The sequence below is a fragment of the Opisthocomus hoazin genome, chromosome 27, assembly GCF_030867145.1.
Source record: "Opisthocomus hoazin isolate bOpiHoa1 chromosome 27, bOpiHoa1.hap1, whole genome shotgun sequence".
NCBI lineage: Eukaryota > Metazoa > Chordata > Aves > Opisthocomiformes > Opisthocomidae > Opisthocomus > Opisthocomus hoazin.
This window is the reverse complement of record NC_134440.1, coordinates 1,133,234-1,155,554: the sequence shown is the minus strand read 5'-3', so window position 1 is coordinate 1,155,554 and position 22,321 is coordinate 1,133,234. Positions and strand designations below refer to the sequence as shown.

The window sequence follows — 22,321 nt, the reverse complement described above, 5'->3', positions numbered from 1 at the left end:
TGCGGCGGGCGAGGCGGACCAATGGCGGCGCAGGGCGGGGCGGCGCCGGGCCCCGCCGCCCGCCCGCGGGGAGAGCAGCCGCCGAGCGGGCAGCGAGCGCGCCCCGGCCCCGCCGAGCCCGAGCCCCGGGGCCGCGGCTGCTATGCGGCTTCGCGGCGCACGGCCTGCACCGGGTAAGCGGGGACGCGCCGCCGCAGCGGCCCGGCGGGCCCTAGCGGGACGCCCCCCCCCCTCCCCGCGGCCGGGACCGGGATCGGGGTCTCCCCGCTGCTCTCGGGAGCTGGGCGGGACCGGGGCCCGGTACCGGCCGCGTCTCCTGGGCGGGCCGGGCCCCCGCGACCGGCTGTGGGGCGGGGCGGGGGTGCCGCTTCCCCCCGGCCGCTTCCCCCGCGCGGGGCTGGGGCTCCCTCCCCCCCTGCGGCCGCTCCCGGCCCGGCCCCTCGGTCCCCTGCGGGCGTTACTGCCCGGCCGGTTAGAGCCCCCCGCCCCGCCCCGCCCCGCCCGCCGGGAGCGCGCGGAGCGGCCGCCGCCCCGCGCCCCTGGCCGGGCAGACTCGGGCCCGCGGTCTCCCGGGGCTCCGGCCCGGGGGGGGAGCCGGGGCCGGGCTGGGTGGGGACTCCGGGCTCAGCCAGGCCTCGTCCCCCGGGCCGGGGAGGCCGGCCCCCCCCCCCCCCCGGTTCTCGGGGCAGGGTCCCCCCCCCGGGCCCCGCCGCCCCCTCTCCGGGTCCAGCCAGGGGCCTCCGGGCGCGGCCGGTGCCACGTGCCACCGTGCCCGAGGTCTGTCCCGGGGCCGCCCCCCCCGGGGGTCCCTCCCGCGCCCCCCGGCCCTGGCCGTCCCCGGGGCCGGGCACCCGCCAGGCCCGGGCTCCCCGTTCTCCTCCTCCTCCTCGCCCCGGCTCAGGCGGTGCCGCGGGGGCAGCGGGCGGGGGTGTCCGGCGGGACCCGGCGTTGGTGACACAAAGGCCCCGGCCGTGCCCACCCCCGCCCCCGCCGCGTATTTTTAGCCCGGCGGAGCCGCCGCCGCTCTCGGGCACCTGCGGGAGCCGCCCCCGCCCCCGTTCCCCCGCCCGTCGGGGAGGCACCGGCCCCGCGCCCGGAGGGACAAAGGGGCTCAAGGTCACCGGGGGCCGCGGCCCCTCCGCCCGCTCCCTGCTCCCGGCGCCGAGGGACCGGGGCTCGGGGGTCCGGGAGCACGTGCGGGGATGGGGCTGGCGCGGGGGATGGCGTTCGCGCACGGCGTGGGCCGGCTGCGTGGCGGGGAGCGCAGACGGGGGTCCTGGCCCCAACGCCTCCCCCCTGCAGGCAAGATGGAGGCCACCGGGCAGAGGAGGGGAAACTGAGGCAGGGGCTGAGGCTGGGCAGTGCTCGGGGGGCCGGGGCGCGGGGGAACCCCCGGCCCCCCGTTCCAGGCTTCGCGGGGTCGCGCCGTGGCTGCCGACTCCCCCCTGCCCCGCGGCGGGGCCGCCCACGCCCCCCACCGGGTCCCAGAGGGGTGCCGGGCTCCGCACGCTGCCCCGCGCCTCGAGCCCCGGTGTCTGCGCGGCCGGGTTGCAGCGGGGTCCTGCCGTCGTTGTCACCAGTGGGGTGGTGACCGGCCGGGGGCCGGGGCCGGTTGCACCGGGGCTCGGGGGGCTCGGAGCTGCGGGGTCCGGTCGTGGCGTGCCGGTGGGGGGGAGCAGAGGCGAGCGGCTCGCAGCCCCCGGGGACAGGGAGGGCGTGGGGGGGACGGGGGGCAGCAGCCTGTTTGCGGGGGTGTTGGCGGGCGAGGGGCTGCCTGCCCACCCCAGGGACTCGCTGGACCCCCCGCTTTGAGACCCCGCAGAGCCGGGGCCCCCACCCTGCCCGCTCCCCCCTCTGAGCCCAGCGCTCCCCTCGCCCCCGGGGCGGGGGACGGGCCCTGTCCCCCGTGGGGGCAGGGGGCGGCTCTCCCGGCACCCTCCCTGTGGGCCCTTATCTGCGGGCACTGGTACCCCGGTACCCGCCGCCGGGGGGGCCGGGCAGGGCTATCGGGTCCGGCAGGCCCCTGCCCCCTCCAGCAGCAGGGCCCGGCCTCCCTATCTCATTAGCTCGAGATTAATGAGGCTCCTGCGCCGTCTTTAACTCCTTGCTGCTCGCCGCTCCCGCTGACCCCCTGCTCGCTTCTCCCGGCAGGTTTGCGCCGACGCCTGCCGGAATCCGCGCCGGCCGAGCCCTAGGGCTGAGCGGGGGGACGCCGCACCCCAGGCTGCCGCCCCCCGGAGAGAGCCCGCTCGGCGAGGGAGGGGGCAATGCCCCGGGCCCCCGCCGCTGCCTGCTGAGCCCGTCGGGGTGCTCGGCCGGCGGCACCAGTGCCCGGATCCCGGCGAGCGGCACCGTGCCCGCGGGTCCCGCCGGAGCCCTCCAGCGAAGGAGACGTCGGGGCACGGCTGCGGGGGGCCGGGGGTCCCTCTGCCCCCACCCGCCGGCGCTGCGGACCCCAGCAGCCCCCTGGCAGGGCTGTCCCCCCCCGGCGCTCCCCAGCCTTGGGCTCCAGCCCCGCTGGAGCGCGGCCGCCCCCCGGGCGCTGCCCCCCCTGCCCCCCGGGCGCTGCCCCCCGGGAGCGTCGCCCCCCGCCCCACCGGGGACCCCCCGCCAGCCAGCAGAGCCATGAAGCTGCAGGCGGTGATGGAGAACCTGCAGCGGCAGCAGCGCGCGCGGCTGCAGCAGGCGCTGGAAGCGCGGCAGCAGGAGCAGCCGCCGCCGCAGCAGCAACGCTCCCCGCCGCCCCCCGCGCAGCCCCCACCACAGACCCCCGCCAGCGCCCGGGGCCGCGGCCAGGATCCGGCACCCTCGGACGAAGGAGCGGAGCCCGAGAGCGCGCACATCCAGCGGGCGCAGATGGCCGCCCTGGCCGCCATGCGGGCAGCGGCCGCCGGCCTCAGCCACTCGTCCAGCCCGGGGCTGTCGGAGGAGAGCCAGGCCTCCGAGGAGGAGGAGGAGGAGGAGGAGGAGCGCGGCGAGGAGGAGGATGGCGGGTACCAGCAGGAGATGGGCTCCGAGGAGGAGGAGGAGGAAGATCTGTGAGTATGCGCTAGCACTGACTAGCAGGTCTTAGGAGTTCAGGGGAAGGGGCAGGGGTGGGCTCTGGCCCCGGGGGGTTTCGGCATGGCTGGCTGGGGGCTGAGGCTTCCCCTTGGGGCTGGGGAGCGGCGGTGGAGCTGCGGGGGCTGCCTGCGCCGTGCCGGGCGGCCGCACTCGTGCAGCTCGGCGTGGGGAGGTGAGCCGGCGCCGTCGGGGCGTCCCGGGGCGGGAGCCACCCAGAGCAGCAGCTCAGCGCCACGGCCGTGATTCCTCGTGCCGGGCTGGCGTGAGGCGACGTTCGGTCTCTGCCCGGGGAGCCGCGTGGGGCCGTGACAGAGGATCCGGGTCTGGCGTTCAATTATGCAGGGCCCTGGCAGCCGCCTCCTCCGCGGCCGAGCCCTCTCCGGGGCACGGAGCGGGCTGGGAGCCAGCTGGCAGAGCCCCGCGCGCCGCCGGAGCTGCCGTCCTGGGCTGCTGGCGGCCGGCCGTGCCGCACGGGGCTGCCGCCCGCCGACGTGGCTGTGCCGGGCGGGTGGTCCCAGCCCCACGGCCGTGAGGTGTCTGTGGGGTGGGCAGGCAGGGGAGAGGGGTCGGCTTTGGGGACCCAACCCCCTGCCTGGCGTGGGACCAAGTCTGTCCTCCCCCCTGCTCCAGGAAGGGCAAGTGGGATGAAGATGACTTTGAAGAGGACCTGGGCGAGGAGGAAGAGGAAGAAGAAGAGGAGGAGGAGGAGGAAGAGGAAGACTACGAGGAGGAGGAAGATATGGGAGAGGAAGGGCTCAGCTCGGCAGAGGCGGTGCGGCCGGGCGCGGGGTCCCTGCTGCTCCGCAAGCCCCCGGCGCCGCAGCACTGCCGGGGCGAGCCGCAGCGGCTGCCGGGCGGGCAGGAGCGGCTCCCCTCCGGACTGAGCCACGCGCAGCCGCCGCCGCCGCCGCCCGACCACGGCGACTGGACCTACGAGGAGCAGTTCAAGCAGGTAGGTGCCCACCGAGACGCGTGTCCCTCCCCGGCTCCGCCGCGTGTCCCGGTGTCCTTGAGAGCCGCTGTGAGATGACTCTGGCAGTGCCGCCTCCGGCACCGTTCTTGGATCGAGCTGCTGTTGTCACCGCTAAGGAAATGTGGGACTTCTCCGGGGTTTTGGTGCTTGAGCTCAGCCGTGCCCGCTCCCCTGTCGCGTTGGTCGCTGGCTCCGGTGGGATTCTGTTCTGGTTGGTACCGTGGCCGGGCCCGGCACAGGCAGGGGGTACGATGGGGTTCGCCGCAGGGACCTGGGAGAATCCCTAGTGAAAATGATGGAAAAAGCCCACCCCAAACTTGCAAATCTGAAGGGGCTTTTGGTTTTCCTCTTCTCCGCCCTCCCGAGCCGTTTCCGATGGGGACGTGGCTTGCTCCCCGTCACCGCAGGGGTGATGCCCGGCGGGAACCGCTCCGTCCCCGCGGACATCTGGGGACAAAGCTGCCCCCCTCCCGCTGCCAAAATGCTATTGAAGAGCGAAACGGGGGGGTGAAAGCACGCCGGCTGCCCCCTCCGCCGCCTTCCCCGTGCCGGCTGAGCCGGGCTGGCAGGAGGCCGGCACGCTCCCGCTCTCTCCCGGCGCTGGAGCTCGCTGCGCCCCGCTTTCGGCTAATAGAAGGAAATGTGCTGCGAGCTGGGGCTCCCCGGGGGCTGCCCGGCGCCTTTGATGTGTGTGTTTAAATACATCTGAGTTCAGGGCTGGGGGAAGGGACGGGAGCCAGCAGCGGCAGATGGGACCCAGATGGAGCGGCCGGGGCACGGTGGCCTTTCGGGAGGGATGCGACGGCCCCTGCCCCTTCCCCAAAGGGGAAGGGGCAGGGGCCGTCGCATCCCTCCCGAAAGGGGGAATGGGCTGCCGGGATCCGCCGGCACATCTGGATAGGAGCAGCCTCGCGCCGGGGGCCAGTGGAGGAAGCACAAGCGAGCGTGGAGCGGGCGGCCGCTCTCCCCAGCACGCGGCCGCGGGGAAGGAGCGACGCTGATGCTTCTGCCCCGCGCGTCCCTCGCGCCGCTGCGCCCACGCCGCCTCCTCTTCTTGCGGTTTCTCTCTTTTTGTGCTTCCTGGCGTCGGGGGAGCGAGAGGCCGGGGACGCGATCTCGTGCCTGCGAAAGGAAATGGCCTCAGGTTGCGTCAGGGGAGGTTTGGGTTGGATATCGGGGGAAAAATGTCTTTACTGAGAGGGTGGTCGGGTGTTGGGGCAGGCTGCGCGGGGAGGTGGGGGAGTCCCCAGCCCTGGAGGGGTCCAAACACCGGGTAGACACGGCACTTTGGGACGTGGTTCAGCAGGCGTGGTGGTGTGGGTTGATGGTTGGACTCGATGATCTCGGAGGTCTTTTCCAGCCTTAAGGGTTCTGTGGTTCTGTTCCTTTTGTCGCCGTGTCGCTGCCGTACTGAACCCGCGCGCCCGGCAATTGCTCCCAGCCCTTGGGATCCAACGGGAAAACCTAGGGGTGGGTTGGTGGGTGGCGGCGCTCGCAGGACCCGTGCCACGCCGGTGGGTGCCGTGGGCTCTGCTGGAACCCCTGCTGCAGCCACAGCCCCGGGGACTCCAGCCCTGGCGCGTCCCCGGCTGCCTCTGTGCCTTCGCCCCCCGAGCTGTGCCGGGGAGAGGGGCTCAGCCCCCTCCCCTCACTCCCTTTTGCTTCCCGGCGCGGTGGGTAATCATGGAAAGAGCCGGAGGCAGGGGGGGAGGAAAGCGGCTGCCCCTGCTGCGCCGTGGGCGGAGGAGCGGAGGCGAAGCCCCGGGAGCGGCTTTCCCCGGCACGTCGGCCCGCTGCGCCCCGGCGCTTGGATCGCGGCCGCTGGCCCCGGGCCAGGGCTTCGCCGGGCGCCGGCCGGGAGCTCCCCTGGCCCAGCTCCAGCGCGGGAGCAGCGGGAACGTAAACAGCGTGGGGCAGGGGCTGCTTCGCCCCCTCGCCGGGGCGGGGGTGCCTCGGGGGACACCCCGGCAGCTCCGCGGTGCGGCTGCGCCGTGGCCGGGTCCCGCCGCGGGGACGCGGTGCTGCCAGCGCGGCCGCCCCGGTGTGGGGCTTCCTGCTGCGGTGGAGCAACGCTGCCCGAGGAAGGGGCTCTTTCGGGGTTCCTCTTTTCCCACAAGAGCTCCGCGGGGCGGGGAGCACCCCGGCTCTGCCACGAGCCCGCGGGGAGCGTTTGGCCCCCTGCGCCCGTCGGCTGAACCGGGCCCCAGCACCTCCCGCGGCCGAGCTGCGGCTGCGTGGGCTCGGTGTGGGGAGGGGGTGACTCCGGTTTCTCTCTCCCTGCCTCCTCGCAGGCTCGGGCCCCCCCAGGCAGCGCAGGGCTGGGGGTCCAGCCCCGGCCCCCACCACCTCCGGGGCTCTGCGGGTCTCCCTGCGGCTGCGGTGCGGTTCAGCCGGCGCAGGGCTCAGCCGCGGCGCGCCCCGCTCTCTGCCGGGCAGTGCTGCCGTCCCAGTCCCCGCACCGAGACCCCCGGTGCCCCACGCCTGCAGGGGGGCTGTCCCCCACCCCCCACACGGGGTCTCGCTGACCTCTCTGGGGCAGATTCCCTCAAACCTGGGTTGGCGCACGGGGGGGTCAGGGAGAGGAGGAGGAGGGCGCCTGGTTCGGGGCAGGGAAGAGGGGGGTGCAAGGAAGGGTTAGGGGGTTTCAGGAGCCGGCACGTGGCACCCCCCGACCCCGGTGACGGCCACCGCGCAGGCAGAGGTCACCTCGGCGGCTGCAGAACAAAGGGGCCCCGGCGCGGCGGGGGTCAGCGGCTGCCGAGGGTCCGACGGCTGCTGGGGGGAAAGGGGCGGTTTTGGGGCGGAAGGAGGCTCCCCACGGCAATGCCCCCCATGGGCAGTGCCCCCCACGTCCCCCTCGCGCTGGCTCGCTTCCCTTTGGATCTTGGGGCTGTTGTAGCCCCGGCACCCACCCCCGGGGCCCCCCGGCCGGGCGCTGGGGCTTGCCGGGGCTCGTGCCGCTGGCACTGGCCGTTGTGCGGCCGCTCCGGAGCGCGCTGCTCGCCGGGCCAGCCGGGCTCTGAGGAGCTGCCCCGGCGCGAGCGGCTCGACCAACCCCTGCCAAAAATCCGGCGCTGCTGCGTGCCGCCGCGGAGGGCTGCGTCACGCCTGGCCGTGAGCTGCGGGGCTGCCGGGGAGAAACCCGCTCGGGCGTCTGCGCCCCGGCCCCGGCAGCGAGCGGGGGGGCTCTGCTGCTGCCCCCGCCGAGAACCCCCCCTCCTGACCTTTCTGTTTCGTTCCTGCTATTGCTGCGCCCCAGTAATACCGGGAGCGGCAGCCCGGCCGCCTCGGCAGCCCGCGGGGACGGCGTTTCCGGCCCCGGCCCCTTTTGGAGTTTCCTGCGCTGCCCGGGCGCGTGCACCCCGTCACCCCATCATCACCCCAGCTGGCAGCGGGGGGGGCTGGTCCCTGGGGCTCCAGGGGCTCCCGCTGCTCCCCTTGGCCGCAGCAGCCGCTGGGCTCCCTGGGGGTGCCCCGTTTGGGGGCCACAGGGTGCTGTTTGACCCCCCCACCTCTGCTCCTGTTCGCAGGAAGCGTTGGAGGCTTTTTTTAATCTCGGTGCCTTGTTTTAATTACAACTGGGGCTCCCCGAGGCTGCTGCGCTGGTCGTTATCAGCACCCCGTGTTCGTTTGCTGCCCGGCGTGGGGGGCCGGCGGGGTGCCGGCACGCTGACGGGGCGCGAGGTTCGTGAAGCTGTCCTGACCGGGGACGGCCGACCCGCGCCGGTGGCACGTGGGGGGCGAAATCCTCAGCCTTCACCTTGCGCCGAGCAGCGCTGCCCCGAGCTGTGCGGCGTTTCGAAGCGCAGCGGTCGGGGGGGGAAAAACCCCACGAAGAACGAAAGCAACCCTGCAGCCTCGGCGGCGGGGGCGAAACCGGGCCCCCCAGCTCTGCCCGCTCCCGGGCGCGGGGGCCAGCGGGGCTGCGCGTGCGGGCAGGGCCGCGGCGGCTCCCGGGAAGGCGAAGCCGGGGTTTTCCCGGAGGAAGCGCGGGAGGGTCTGGGGGGGCCAAGGAAAAGCCCATTTCTCCTCCACAGCCCTGGGGCTTGGAGGGCCGCGCAGAAACCCCCACCAGGCTCGGGTTGAGGTGTGGGGGGTCCCCTCTGCCCCCGCGGGCAGCAGAGCCCCCGCTGCGGGGCCCTGAACGCCTTTCTCTCGGATTATTTTTATTTAAAAAAGCCTAAAGCTGGCCGGGAGCGCGGACCCCGCGGCCTCTTCGCGAGGGCGGGAGGGTCCATTTACTTTCTTTAAAATATTGATTAGAGCTTTATTGCATTAGCCAGCCGGGCGGATGAGCCGCCCCCGGGGAGGGCGCGGGGGCCCCTGTGCCGGGGAGGGGGCTCCCGCGCGTCGTCGCCGGGCCGGGGGCCGCCGTCCCCCCGCCGCAGAGGCGGTTTGGCCCCGCGGCGTGGCGGGGTGCGCAGATAAGGGGCAGCGCCCTGGGGCCCCCGGCCGGGCCCTGCGGTGCCGGGAGCAGGCGATTGCGGCGCCTGGCCGGGCCGGCGACCGATAACGGGGGCGAGGGGGGACCGGAGCGGGACGGGGCACGGGGGCCGTGGTTCGGTGGCAGGTGGAGCCCCCCCGGCAGGAGGGCCCCGTCCTCCCCGGCCACCCCACCGCAGCCATCGCCCGGCTCGCCCGCACCGCTGTGCGGCTCGCTGCGGGGTGCTCCTGGCCGGGGATCCAGCCCGGTAATCGGCTCACGGCGCCCAGGGAGCCTTCCCGGAGCCGTAATCCCGCCGGATCCCTGGCCGGGGGTCAGGGACTGCTCTGCGAGAGCGGCTTAACGGCCGAGTGCCTCCTCCAGCCGGACGCCTGCGTGCCCGTGCCGCTCCCGCTGTCCGGGCACCACGCGAAGCCGTTTTCCCAACGAGAGCCGGGATAATTAATGAGGTGGGGACGGGGGACACGTCCTTCCTGCCCTGGGTGCCCTGGCAGCACCTTTGCCCGGCTGATTTTGTTTGCTCCCGGGACTGTCCCCCCAGCATCCCTCGGCTCGGAGCCGGGCTGACTCCCCCCAGCCTGGGCATCGCTTGCTGGTGTCCCCCCACGAGCCCCAGCCCCCCGAGCCCCGGCCCCCCGGGCGGATTCAAGGGCTGCAGAGGAGGCGGCCGCCTCCCAGCCCCGGCACAGCTGAACTAACAGGAGTGAGGGTTTATTTAAAAGAAGGGAAAAAAAAAAAGCAGCGCCGAGCGTCGAGCAGGTCCTTTGTCAGCAGAGCAAACAGCCGCCCGGCAGCGGGGCGGTTGGGCAAGCGCGCCGCGTTGCTCCATCGCCCTATTTCTGGCCCAAACCGCAGGAGAAATGGCAGCTGGCCCTGGGGCCCGGCCGGATGTGCCGCAATTGGGGGGTGGAGGGGGGTTGGGGGAGCCCCCCACTCGCCCCTGGGCTCATCCCTGCCGGCGCTGCGTGTGTGGCCGCTCGCCGGGCTCAGAGCCCCGGGGGCAGCCGGTTCGGGGCTCGGGGGCAGCTCCCGGCTCAGCTCCTGAGCCGCTCCCTGGCCCTTCCCGTCGGTCGCTTCGTCTGCCCGTGCCCGGGGCCCTGCTCCGGACGGAGCTCGTGATAACCCCCCCTGTGCTGGGGCTGCTCAGCGGCCGGGGCGCTTCTCCCCGGGGGGGTCCCCGCTCCCTACACATTCCATGAGGAGGGGGTGGCCCTGTCATGGCTGTGGTGACAACAGTCCTTTGGGAAAGGGCTTCCCTATCTGCCTGCAGCAGCCGGCTCGGGGTCTTGCCCTGGTACAGATCACAGCCGCGAGCACCCGGCAGGTGCCAGCCCAAAATCCCTTTGGCAGAGGCCTTCGCCTCCTGCCTCAGTTTCCCCACCTGCCCATGCACCCCTCTGCCCGTGGCCACTGTGGAGCCCCCGGCTCGGGCAGCATCGGAGGCTTGAGCCCCGCGACGTGCCGCCCCGTGCCTGCACCCACTCCGCCGCAGCAGCTTTGCCGGAGCTGGCATCGCTCGGGCCCTCCGCGGGGCGGTGGCGGCGCGAGGAAGCGGCGAGGTTTCGGCGCTGCCGGAGCAGCTCTGCGGTGATGGTTCCCAGCGCTGGCGGCCCGCTGCTGGCTGCCTGACAAACCCATCTGCGGCTCCTGGACCTCTTCCAGCTCCCGCGGGCAGGGCTGGGGCGTGGGGGGCTGGCGGGGGACCCCCCCCCGGGGCCCCCACCGCAGCCGGGACCGCCGGCGGGGTCGGCGGAGCAGCCGTCCCAGGGGTGGGCGGCCGGCCGGAGGTGCGGGACCTCGCATTTCAGGAACAGCTTTGCAATGAGACAAATCCCCGGCCGGCGGTGGAAGCCCGGTGACTCATCTGCCCCGGCGCACAGCGATCCCCGTCGAAGGCGAGCGGTTACGTGTGGTGGAATTTAAACCCCAGCTGCCTGCACAGGCCAGCGCTGCCGCCGCTCCTGCCCTGCACCCGGGGGGTCCCGACCTGCCAGGCCTGTGGGGCTTCACCCCGGGGAGGGCTGGGGGCACGCGGGGCGGGACAGCCCCCGGCCATGGCTCACCGCGTGCCCGAGGGTCTGCAATGCTGCTCCATCCGGGAAGGCTGCGCTGCGCAGGCCGTGGTTTCCCCAGGTCTGTGCTGCGTGGCCGCGGCTCGGCCGCTGAACCAGGGTCTGCCCGGCCAGCGGTGGGAGCTGTGCTGGTCATGGGGAGCTGTGCTGGTAGCGGGGAGCTGTGCTGGCGGTGGGAGCTGTGCCGGCAATGGGAGCTGTGCCAGCGGTGGGAACTGTGCCAGTGGTGGGAGCTGTGCCGGCGGTGGGAGCTGTGCCGGTCACGGGGAACTGTGCCGGCGTTGGGAGCTGTGGCGGCAGTGGGAACTGTGCCGGCGGTGGGAGCTGTGCTGGTCATGGGGACCTGTGCCGGCGCTGGGAGCTGTGCCGGTCATGGGTAGCTGTGCCGGCGGTGGGAACTGTGCTGGTGCCGTGCGAGCCGGGCCCTGCGTGTTGCTCCCTGGGACGAGCTTTCTCAACACCGCCTGACTCCACTGAATTAATATTTGCAGAAGGTCTGGCGCGATAGCGAGCCCGTGTCAAGGGCATGCGCCGGCACGCACGCGGCGAGGGCTGGGGAGCCACTGCCGCCGCGCTGGCTGCTGGCCGGCCGCGCTCGGCTTGGCGGGGGCAGCCGCTCCGCCGTCCCCCACCGCCCAGCCGTGACCTCCCGGCAGCCCGCGCCACGCGTCCGCGTTCAGACGCCGAACCCGGTTCTGGCGCAGCCGGAGCCCGGCACGCTGCCGCCCCGCAGGTCCCGGCGAGGCCGCGGCTGGAAGCGCCGTCGCAGCAGGATTCGCTTCCTCCTCTGCGGGAAGGGGAAGAGCAGCAGCGGCGGCGCGGCCATCGTGGGTGTCGGTCCGGACCCCGGGGCTCGCTGCGCCGGGATGGTGGCCGGGGGTCCCCGCGGAGCGTCCCGGCGGCTGCCGGTGGCCGGGCCCATGCGGCCCCGCAGTGCGGCACGCGGGCGGCCGGTGGCATGCGGACAATGGCGGGTCAGGGAGGTTAAACGGCGACTAATTCGCCCATTCAGCGTCCCCCATGTCGGCGCGGTGACACCCGCCATGTCGGCGCGGACGCTGGCCCGTGTCCCTCCGCGTCGCCTGGCCTGGCCGGGCCTGGGGCTCCCGGACCCCCACCCCGGGGGGGGTCGGGTTGGGACGGGACGCTGCCTGCGGTGCCGTGGGCTCCTGCTCGCCGTGGTCCCTGGGGTCGGTGGGGTGGCTCCCGCGGGGCCGTGGCCAGGACGTGGCTGCAGCATCGCTCGAGGGGTGCCGGGGGACGCCCGGGTGGTCCCGGGGCCCCCGGAGCTTTGGGGCAATGGCTGGGGACCGGGACCGGGCTTGTCCCCGTGCCGCTCGCGGGGTCCGCAGCCCCCAGCCTGGGGAGGGGGCTCGGGGGGGGGGAGGCACCTGCGGTGGGGCCGCGTCCCGCTCCGACCGTGGGGACAATGCTGGGAACGGGCGGGGACAATGCGGCCGCGGGAAGGGCGGCGGGGGGGCCGGGGCTGGCCGGGGTGTCCCGGGGGGAGCCCGGGGCTGACGGGGGGGCCGGGGGGGGAGTCCGAGGCTGGCCGGGGGGCCGGGACTGGCGGGGGGTCCCGGGGATATCCTGGGGCTGGCGGAGGGTCCCGGGGGAGGTCCCGGGGCTGGCCAGGGCTGGCAGAGGGTCCCGGGGGGGGTCCCGGGGCTGGCCGGGGCTGGCGGGGGGTCCCGTCGGGGGGTCCAGGGGCTGGCCGGGGGGCCGGGGCTGGCCGGACCCCCCTGCGGGAGCCGTGCGGGCAGCAGGAATCCCGCCGGGCCGGTCGGGGGGCTGGGCGGGGGGGGGGGCCGGACCGCCCCGGGGCCTCTGGGGTGGGGCTGTGCTCGGCGGGGGGGGGGCTCGCCCGGGATTAGGGGGGGAGGGCGGGAGGTGACCCGTCCCTAAGCTGAGCGCCTGATCTGCGCCGGGATCGGGGCTGGGCACCCTTCGCGGGGGGGGGCAGATCCGGAGCCCCCGGGGAGGGGCCTCGGGGACCCCCGGCCCGGCTCAGCCACCGTCTGACGGGACCCCCCCACCCCAGCATCCCCCCCGACGCTGCGGCGCAGGGCTCCTCGCCAGCCCCTCGCTCCGGGCTCCACAAACCGCTTGCTTTCCCCGAGGAGGGGCCCCCCCGGCCCCCGCCGCGGTCCAGGCGTGGGGGGGTCCCGGGGGGCTGCGTGCCCGGGCGGGAGCAGGGCAGCAAACACCGCCTGCCTGTTCATTCCTCGTTAAATCCCTCGGCAGCGAGCGGGGTCCCTGTCCTGTTCCCCCCCCCCGGCATCGCCCCGCGCTGTCGGGACAAAGCGACGCGTCCCGGGCGGCTCGGAGGAAGGAGGGGGGAAAAGCAGGAGAAGAGGAGCAGCCCCCCGGCCCCCCATCCCACCGCCCGGGCTGGAGGCTGCCGGCGAGGCCGGGGGCCCAGCTACCTGCCGCGGCCGCCGCACCGGGCTCGCCCCTGCCTGTGGTGTGTTTTTTCCCTAAATGCAGAAATTCAGGGCTTTTCAGCCCCTGTGAGGCGGTCGAGCCCCCCAAAGGGGTCACCAGCCCCCCCCCCCCGCCACTGCTGCAGCCCTTGGGGTCTGTCTGTCTGTCCATCCCCCCCAGCTCGCGGCGTGCACGTCCCAGACCGGTCTGGGAGAGGAGGGAGGAAGGCCGGGAGCGCCGAGACTTCCTGGCGATGGAGAAGAAACTTGGAAATGGTTCCCTGAGGCTTGGGAACCCGGAGCGAGCCGGGGCGGGGGGCCGCGGGGGTGGCTTGAACTGGGACACAGGACGCTGGCCCGGGCACTGGGGCAGCCCCAGCCCCGCAGACCCCTGCCCGCTGGTTGGGGGGGTCCCTGCGGCTCCTGGCACAGCGGGCGTGGGGCTCCTGCGATGGGGACGCTCGCCTGGCCCCGGCGCTCCCGCAGCCTCGTTAAATGGCGCTTCCCCTCCCGGCTCTAATTGCCCCCCCGGCCGCAGCGCGGGGGCTGCTGGCAGGGGAGCGGCGGGTGCTGCGGGGTGTCCCGGGGGTCCCTCCCGACGGAGCCGGCACGCACCGCTCCCGTGCCGAGGGCTCTCTGCTGCATTCCTGGCGTGGCCGAGGGGCCGCCTCGCCGCCCGCCCTTTGAACGCCAACGGGTTGGGATTTTCTCGTAATCTGGTTTGCGACGTTGATCCGGTCATCCACACCAAACGCCGGGCCGGCATCCTGCGGGGCCGCGGGGGTGCGGGGTCAGCACCGCCCGCCCGCCGCCTGCCTAATTCCCCCTCCACTTAATTATCTATCTGCTGGCAGCGGCCATCTGGCACCTCGTCCTCAGCCGCCCGCAAGGACGGGCCGGGGGCCACGGCCGGTGGCACCGGCGAGGGGGGCCGGGCACCGCGGCACACCGGTACCGGTGGTGCCAGGGCAGGCGGCCGTGCCAGGCATTTTCCCTGTGCTGGGTGAGCTCTGGGTGCACGGGGCCAGATCCCCGAGCATGGGGGGGGTCCTGGGGGTGTCTGCTGTCCCCCCGGCCGGGCTGGGGTCAGCTCTGCTGCAGCATCCCCCAGCGTCGCGCTCTCGCCGTGGGGACCCGCCGTGGCGGACGGCCTCCCCACGGTAAGAGGATATTCTCAGGGCAGCTGCGTTACAGATTAAGTCGTTTCCACCTCCCTGCGGCCTCCCTAATTACGAAATGTAAATCTATTGACTCAGCGGCGGCGAGGCGGCCTCTCCCCGCGGCTCGCAGCCCCACGGCCGGCGTCGCACCGGGCCCTGCCGCCGCCGCCCGCGCTTCGCCGGCGAGGAACCGCGCTTGGTGCCGAGCAGGAGCCGCGCTCGAGCTCGGTGAGCCGGGCACCGGCACCGCCGCGGCAGCAGCACCAGCCGGGGGTCGGCACCTGCTGATTTCGGTCCGGCGGTGCCAGCAGCAGCCGGTCCATGCCGGGCCCGGCTGCGCGCTCGGTTTCGCACGCTGCTGAAACGAGAACATGTTTCTGTTCCTCAATTTTTATTTTGAGACCCAATATCTAGGCGTTCCTGCAATGCCCACGCTGCCTCTTGGTGTTTGCGGGGTGCTCGGCGCCTCTGCCGCGTCCTCGCCGGCGCGGGAGCCGTGGGCTGCCAGCGAGGCGTGCCGGCCGTGGCGGGCTGCCGCCAGTGCTCGGAGGTGCTGCGAGGGGCTGCTGCGTCGCTCGTCTCTGCGCCTGCCGCGTCTCGGGCTGTGCCGGGGGGCGAGGGGCACGGGGGCAGCTCGGCGGCTGCCGCTCGGTGACGCGCTGCCCGCCGCGCCCATGCACCAGTACAGGCTTGGGGTGGACCTGCTGGAGAGCAGCTCTGCGGAGAGGGACCTGGGTGTCCTGGTGGACGACAGGTTAACCATGAGCCAGCAGCGTGCCCTGGCTGCCAAGAAGGCCAATGGGATCCTTGGGTGCATCAAGAAGAGTGTGGCCAGCAGGACGAGGGAGGTTCTCCTTCCCCTCTACACTGCCCTAGTGAGGCCTCATCTGGAGTACTGTGTCCAGTTCTGGGCTCCCCAGTTCAAGAAAGATGAAGAGCTACTGGAGAGAGTCCAGCGGAGGGCTACAAGGATGGTGAGGGGACTGGAGCATCTCCTCTACGAGGAGAGGTTGAGGGAACTGGGCTTGTTCAGCCTGGAGAAGAGAAGGCTGCGAGGGGACCTTATAAATGCCTCTAAATATCTGAAGGGTGGGTGTCAGGAGGATGGGGCCAAGCTCTTTTCAATGGTGCCCAGCGACAGGACAAGGGGCAATGGGCACAAACTGAGGCACAGGAAGTTCCATCTGAACATGAGGAAGAACTTCTTCCCTCTGAGGGTGACGGAGCCCTGGCCCAGGCTGCCCAGGGAGGCTGTGGAGTCTCCTTCTCTGGAGATATTCAAGACCCACCTGGACAAGGTCCTGTGCAGCCTGCTGTAGGTGACCCTGCTTCAGCAGGAGGGTTGGACTAGATGACCCACAGAGGTCCCTTCCAACCCCTACTATTCTGTGATTCTGTGATTCTGTGCCAGCAGGGCACGTCCCGGCCGCAGTGCCGCTGGCCGAGCTCTGGGGAAGCTGCTCCTGTGCTTCGGCAGAGCCGGGCGAGGGTCGGGGGGCTCCCGGGGTGCAGCCGGGGAAGCGCCCGGCACAGGGAGCCCCGGCCCGGCCGAGCCCCTCTCCCCGCTCCGGGGCGGCGGCGGCCGGCGAGCAGCAGCCGAGCGCGGCGGAGCTGTCGAAATCTCGCCGGTAACCACAAGCAGCAGCTTGCGAAACGTCCTTTGCCCGGCGGCGGCGGCGGGGTGTGCCGGCAGGGCCTGGAACGGGGCTCCCTCTGCCCACCCGGCCCCGCGGACCCCCCTGCGGCTTCACCCCGGCCCGGGGGGCGAGCAGCCATGGCCGTGGGGGATGGCACACGGGGCAGCCGCCCGCCCGCCGCCGCTAATCCCACGACCCGGCCGGCACACGCTTTCCTCAGCTGACGGTTAATTTTCCTTCATCCTCTTAAACGCATCCGTTCCCCTCGGGACTGAGCCCGGGGGGGCCCACGGCCGGGGCGGTCATGGCAGTAAATGAGCCGGGGCGTTCGTCCCTGCCCGAGCCAGGGGAGAGCGGCGTTGTGGGAGAGCTGGCTTTATGAAAACTGAACGAACCGACGTTCTCAGCGGCGCACGGATGTTCAGAGCTCTGCAGGTTCATGGGTTGCTCGTGCTCCCCTCGCGCTGTGCCGGGTGCTGCGCCGGGACGGCTCCGCGTTCGCTGCTGGCGTGCCCGTGCCCGTGCCCAGCCGCGGTTCAGGACGCTGGCCTCGGGGACGGCACCGGGGCCGAGACCAACACCGCTGCCGGCTCTGCCCGGGGACGGGTGAGACCGGGGCACAGCCCGGTGCTGCCAGCACCTGTGGGGTTTCACATCTCCCTTCCTCCCAAGGAGGCAGGGGATGGTTTTCCAGCCCCCTCCCCTCCACCGTGCCACGGCCCTTCTCCCTCCCCGGGTCTGTATTTAACGCCCGGGCTGGGCTGAGCGCACCCGGGACCCCTCACCGGGGTGGGAGAGGGGCTTGGAGGCCTCTGCGCCACCGGCGGCTGCTGCCCCGTCCGGGGGTTCGCCGGGGAACTGGGGGTTTCTGCTGCTCCCGCAGCTCCCGGCCCCTCTCACCGGCGCGGCCCTGCTGATCCCTGTGGTCGGGGCTGGTGGGGGGCACAGCCCCGCAGGGTCCAGATCCTTCCGGGGATGGGGGGCGGGGGGTCTCCAGAGCATGGCCCCGTGGGGTCCGGATCCTCCCGGGGATGGGGGAGGGGGTCTCCAGAGCATGGCCCCGCGGGGTCCGGATCCTCCTGGGGATGGGGGGTTCTCCGGAGCATGGCCCCGTGGGGTCCGGATCCTCCCGGGGATGGGGGGTCACACTGTGCCGGTGACCGGTGACCGGGGGGTTACGTGGTTGCGTTCGCAGCCCCCTGTGCGAAGCCGTCGCAGAGGAAGGCAGGAGCTGCTCAGCGCCGAGGGACCGGGGCGAGGGCTGCGGGGTCCCATCCCCGCGGCATCTGGGCAGCGCCGGCTCTGACACCCCTCGGGGGGGGGATTATCGCCGGCTGCCGCCTCCCAGCAGAAACCGGGCTGGGCTGGGGCTGCCAGCGCCGGGGAGCGGCCGAGGCGGCGTGGCCGGCCGGCCTGCTTGCGTGCCGGGGCGCGGGGGCCAGCCCGTCCTGCTGCCATAAATCAGGCAGGAATGTGTGGGGCTGTCGGCGCGGGGCGGGGGCCAGGGAGAAGCTGCCCCGGGTGCTCGAGGCGCGGCCGTGCCGGAAGCCTGCCGGGGTCTGCCTGCCCCGGCGCAGGAAGACGCGTCCCGGCTGCGCGCGGTGCGGCACGCAGCGCCGGCTCTGCTCGTCGTGCTGGCTTCGCTGCGGCAGCCGTGCCCCGGGCAGCGCGGCGACCCGGGGGGATGCTCCTGCAGGAGCAGCGGCCGCACGGCCACCGCCCGACGGGCACGGAGCCTCGCCGGGGCAGCCCGCGCTCTGCGCCGGCCTCGCCGGGCAGGTCTGCTGCTTTCCAGAGGTGAACAGGGTCCAGCTGACCGCCCTCCTCGCCGCGTCGCGGCCCTCGTTTGCCAGGGCTGTACCCCCAGGGACCCCCTTTGAGCAGACCGCGGCAGGCACAGCTCGCACCGCGGCACAGGAGCTCACACCGTGGCACAGGAGCTCATACCGAGGCACACGACCTCACACCGCGGCACAGGAGCTCATACCGCGGCACAGGAGCTCACACCGTGGCACAGGAGCTCACACCGCGGCACAGGAGCTCACACCGTGGCACAGGAGCTCACACCGCGGCACAGGAGCTCACACCGTGGCACAGGAGCTCACACCGCGGCACAGGAGCTCACACCATGGCACAGGAGCTCACACCGCGGCACACAAGCGGGCACCGTGGCACACGAGCTCGCCAGCTCCCGACGCTGGCCCCCGGCCCTGGCTCCCTCCGGCACTGCAGGTGCGGAGGATGGGTCACGCCGAAGCGTCGCTCCCCTCCGTGCCAAGCGCGCGGCAGATGCTAAAAATAACCGGGATCGGCGTTCCCGGGAGGAGCCGGGGGCCGAGCGCAGCGCTCGCGGCGCGGGAGCCGTCTGGCCCGCGGGCGAGGCATCGGGCAGCGCTGCGATGTCGGCACCGGCGTTTCGGCGCTGAGCGGGGCGGGCGGGGCACGGCAGCGCCGTGCCAGGAATCCTGCCGGGGCGTGGGCGCAGGTCAGCCCCCAGCTGCGGGGACCCCGGGGATCCCGTGGCCCCGTGCCAGGACCCCCCGAGCCATTTGGTGCCCGGCGAGCTGACCGGCTCGGGCGCAAGCCCCGGGGATGCTCCTCGGGAGGGTGGGGGCTCTCCGGGCAGGGGGCCGGCGGGGGCACCGGTAAGGGGCTTTTCTGAGCGTTTTTCCCCTCTCGTTGCGCAGCTGTACGAGCTGGACGGTGACCCCAGGAGGAAGGAGTTCCTGGACGACCTCTTCAGCTTCATGCAGAAGCGAGGTGAGCCCCCCCCCCCCGCGCCGGCCCCGCTCCCCCCACGCCCTCCTGGGGCTGGGGGCTCGTTTCCTTGCCCCTCGTTACAGCGCCGCGGTTACAGCTCTGGCCGCGCCGCTCGTTAATTTTTAACCTCTGCGCACAGCGGGTTCAAACCTGCTGGGCTGGATCCGGCGCCCGCGGCCCCCCCTCACCCGGCCCCGCTCCCCGCGCCCATCGCAGCCGCGACCTGCGGCCCCTTCCCCGCAGAGTCCGACCCCTCCTGGGTGCGTTGCCCCTGGCCCTGCCTCCCCCCACGGTCCTTTGCCCCGGTTATTGCGAGGGGCGAAGCCCCCCCCGCTGCCTCCCCGCTCTGCCCCGGCTGGCCGGGGGGGCGAGGGGGTGGGAAGGGCTGCAAGCGAAGCGCTCGCCTGGCCGAGGGTCCGGTTCCTGCGTGGAAAACAGGGCTGGAAACGCTGACGCATCGCTGCCTTCAGCCTTTTGTCAGGCTGGGGAAGCACGTGTGTGTGGGGGGGGGCTGGGGGGCTGCTGCCCGGCGCTGGCTGCGTCCCCCGGGGTCCCCCGAGCCCACCGGAGCCGGGAGGGCAGAGACGTCAGGAGCGAGGGGACGCTGCAGCCCCGGCGCTGGAGGGGTGACCCCCCCGGCGCACCCCCCGGCTCGCGGGACCCTCGCCGCCGTTATAAATAACTCGCGTTGCCGGGTGCCGCCGGCCTCGGCCTGAGAAACCGCGCTCGGCCCCGTTTCGGGGGCTGCGGCGCAGAACTGCGAGTTTCTGTTTCCTTTGTGCGTGGGGCTGACGCTCAGCGGGACGGCAGCGAGGGGGGTCCCGAGGGGGAAAGAGGGGGACGGTGGAAGGGGAGGGAGGAGCCGGAGCCCCCCAGCCTCTGCGCTGCCTCCCGGGGGTCTCGCCGGCTCCCCCCTGCCCTTGGTGGGGGGGAAGGCAGCAGCCCAGACCCGCTCTCTCCTCCTCCCGCGCCCAGGGACCCCCGTCAACCGGATCCCCATCATGGCCAAGCAGGTGCTGGACCTCTACATGCTGTACACGCTGGTGACGGAGAAGGGCGGCCTGGTGGAGGTCATCAACAAGAAGCTGTGGCGGGAGATCACCAAGGGGCTGAACCTGCCCACCTCCATCACCAGCGCTGCCTTCACCCTGCGCACCCAGTGAGCGGCGGGGTGGGCGCGGGGAGGGGGGCACGGCGGGAGGGGGGGCCCGGCCGCCACGGCACCATCGCCGCCGCCGTCCCTTTCCCCGGCAGGTACATGAAGTACCTGTACCCCTACGAATGTGAGAAGCGAGGGCTGAGCAACCCCAACGAGCTGCAGGCGGCCATCGACAGCAACCGGCGGGAGGGCCGCCGGCAGGGCTTCGGCAGCTCCCTCTTCGCCTACTCGCCCGGCGGCACCCACGGCCTCCTCTCCTCGCCCAAGCTGCCGGTGCCGGCGCTGGGGCTGGCCTCCGCCACCAACGGCGGGTCCATCGCTCCTGTCCAGAAGATCAAGAAAGGTAACGGCCCCCGTGGGGTCGGGGCTGCGGGCTGAGACCCCTCCCCACACCGGGGACGCAGCCCCAGCGGGGGTAGAGCTGGGCGCCGCGGGCTGGGGGTCCCGCTGCCGTCCCCTCCCCCGGCTCCTTGCACCAGGGCTCCTTGCAGGGACCCTGACCCTGGGCACCCGGCTCTGGCCCTCGGAGGGGTGGGAGGTGCTGGGCAGCCCCCGGCACAGACGCGAGGCGCGGAGGGGCCCCCAGCCGTCGTGCCAGGGCCCTCCGGGGTGGTGGCACCCATCGTCCCTGTCCCCGTGCGGCTGACCCCCGCTGTGCCCCTGCAGAGGAGGACCCCCCCATCCCCATCTCGGTGCCCAGCCGGCTCCCGGTCTCGCTGGCCGGGCACCCGGTGGTGGCAGCGCAGGCGGCAGCGGTGCAGGTGGCGGCGGCAGCGCAGGCCGCGGCGCTGGAGCAGCTGCGGGAGAAGCTGGAGTCGGGGGAGCCCCCGGAGAAGAAGCTGGCGCTGGTGTCGGACGAGCAGCAGCGGCTGATGCAGCGGGCGCTGCAGCAGAACCTCCTGGCCATGACGGCCCAGCTGCCCATGAGCATCCGCATCAACAGCCAGGGCACGCGCTCGCCAGGTCAGTCCCGGCACCGGCACCGGCACCGTGGCCGCCGCGCCCGGCGCAGTCCGTAACCCGGCCTCTCCCCGCAGAGAACCGCGCGGACTGCGCCGCCGGCCTGGGCAGCAACGGCACCGGCAGCATCAGCATGTCGGTCGAGATCAACGGGATCGTCTACACAGGTGAGCGGCCGCCCGGGCCGGGGGCTGCCTGGCCCCTGCCGTCCCCGCAGCCCCCCGCCGCGGTGTGCGCGGGCACCTTGGCACGGCTGTGCCCCCCGCCCCGGCTCAGCCCCCCGCTCTCTCCCCAGGTGTGCTGTTCGCCCAGACGCCCGGCCCTTCCTCCTCCTCTTCCTCCTCGCTGCCCTCCTCTGCCTTCAGCAAAGGCAATGGCGGCGGCGGCAGCCGGGGCAGCGGCGGCGGTGCCGGCGGCGCGGTGGGGAGCGGCGGCGGCGGCAGCGTCCCCCCCCCCGGCCCCGGCCAGCCTGGCTGTGCCCCCCAGCTCTACCTCCACCAACGCCTCGCCTTAACGCCGCCGGCCTCGCCCGCGCCAAGCCCCGCGCCCGGGCTCTGCCCGTGTCCTCGACCCGCTTGGGTTTTCCTGTGCGAGGCGGAAAAGCTTTAGCCCCGGGGGTTTTGCCGGAGCCGCCGGCCGTCCCGCCGCGCCGCGCCGGGACCGTTTACCTCACTCACATCACACTTTGCACTGTACATTTATTATTATTATTATTATTATTTTTTAACTCGTGTTACCTCCAGACAGACGCACGGACGCCTGCCGACGCGAGCTTTAGTGAAACCCCCTGGCACTCTCTAAAGGAAAAGAAGATAAAAAATAATGGGAAATGGGGAGATATTTTATTCACGTAGATCCTTCCCCCTCCCCCTTTGTTCTGAGGACTACGCTCACTATCTGGGATTTTCAGAGGTTGTTCGATTGCTTTGTTGTAAATAGCTTCTATTTTATTCTCTAAAAAGAAAAAAATCAAACTTTAACATGCAAATGATTTATATTAGTGTTCGTCAGGGAACCGGGAGCTGGGAGGCAGCGTAACCCCCTTCCTCCCCTCTGCCCGGCGCGGGCAGGATGCTCCCGCTGCATCCCCGCGGGATGGGGGGAGCCGGGCGAAGCTTGCTTTTTATCCCCCCCCCCCCCGTCTCCCCTCCCCCCCAGTACTACTGTGCAAAGCCATTTCGGGCGTATTTTCCTCCAAAAAAGAAGAGCAGGATCTGGGCGCTGTGTGGGGAGGGGGGTCCGGAGGGGACCGCTATGAATTATCCGATGTAGCCGTGGGATGCAGGAGCTCCTATCCAGGCTGGGGATGCTCGGGGGGGGGGGCTGTGGGGTGCTCCGGGGGTCCCGAAGGACGCGGGAGCGTCCTTCGGGACCCCCGGAGCACCCCACAGCCCCAGCGCTGAGGATTTCTTTTAAGCATCGTTGTCTCTCGACCCAGCCAGGTTTCACTTTTTCGCATTTTTTTAGGCTGTTTTTCGGCCCCCCCCCCCCCCTCCACATCTGCGTGAGACACAATCGCGACCCGATACCGAAACCCACCCCCCCACCCCCCCCAAACTCGGTATCTCAACTCCTCAGGTTTCGACCTCGAGCACAGGGTGTTTTTTTTCCCCCCTTCCCCAGGTGCCTGGGGGGGGTCCCATGCTGGTGGGACACCCCACCCCCCCCCA

The 22,321-nt window shown here is 72.7% G+C and overlaps 1 protein-coding gene across 1 annotated transcript; it reads left to right on the top strand.

The window, feature by feature from the left end:
* Positions 1 to 90: 90 nt before the first annotated feature.
* On the top strand, positions 91 to 21,355 carry ARID3A (AT-rich interaction domain 3A). Its single transcript, XM_075444227.1, has 9 exons — positions 91 to 173; positions 2,152 to 3,038; positions 3,694 to 4,015; positions 18,460 to 18,532; positions 19,508 to 19,691; positions 19,787 to 20,034; positions 20,358 to 20,654; positions 20,729 to 20,818; positions 20,947 to 21,355. Exons 2-9 carry the CDS (start codon positions 2,626 to 2,628, stop codon positions 21,258 to 21,260), a joined length of 1,941 nt encoding a protein of 646 aa, XP_075300342.1. The 5' UTR covers positions 91 to 173; positions 2,152 to 2,625; the 3' UTR covers positions 21,261 to 21,355.
* Positions 21,356 to 22,321: the final 966 nt, after the last annotated feature.

Excerpts from the sequence above, each read along its gene's own strand:
- ARID3A (XM_075444227.1), top strand. The coding sequence starts at position 2,626 with ATGAAGCTGCAGGCGGTGATGGAGAACCTGCAGCGGCAGCAGCGCGCG. Across the intron at positions 4,016-18,459 it reads ACGAGGAGCAGTTCAAGCAG|CTGTACGAGCTGGACGGTGA; the intron begins GTAGGTGCCCAC and ends CTCGTTGCGCAG. Across the intron at positions 19,692-19,786 it reads GCCTTCACCCTGCGCACCCA|GTACATGAAGTACCTGTACC; the intron begins GTGAGCGGCGGG and ends TTTCCCCGGCAG.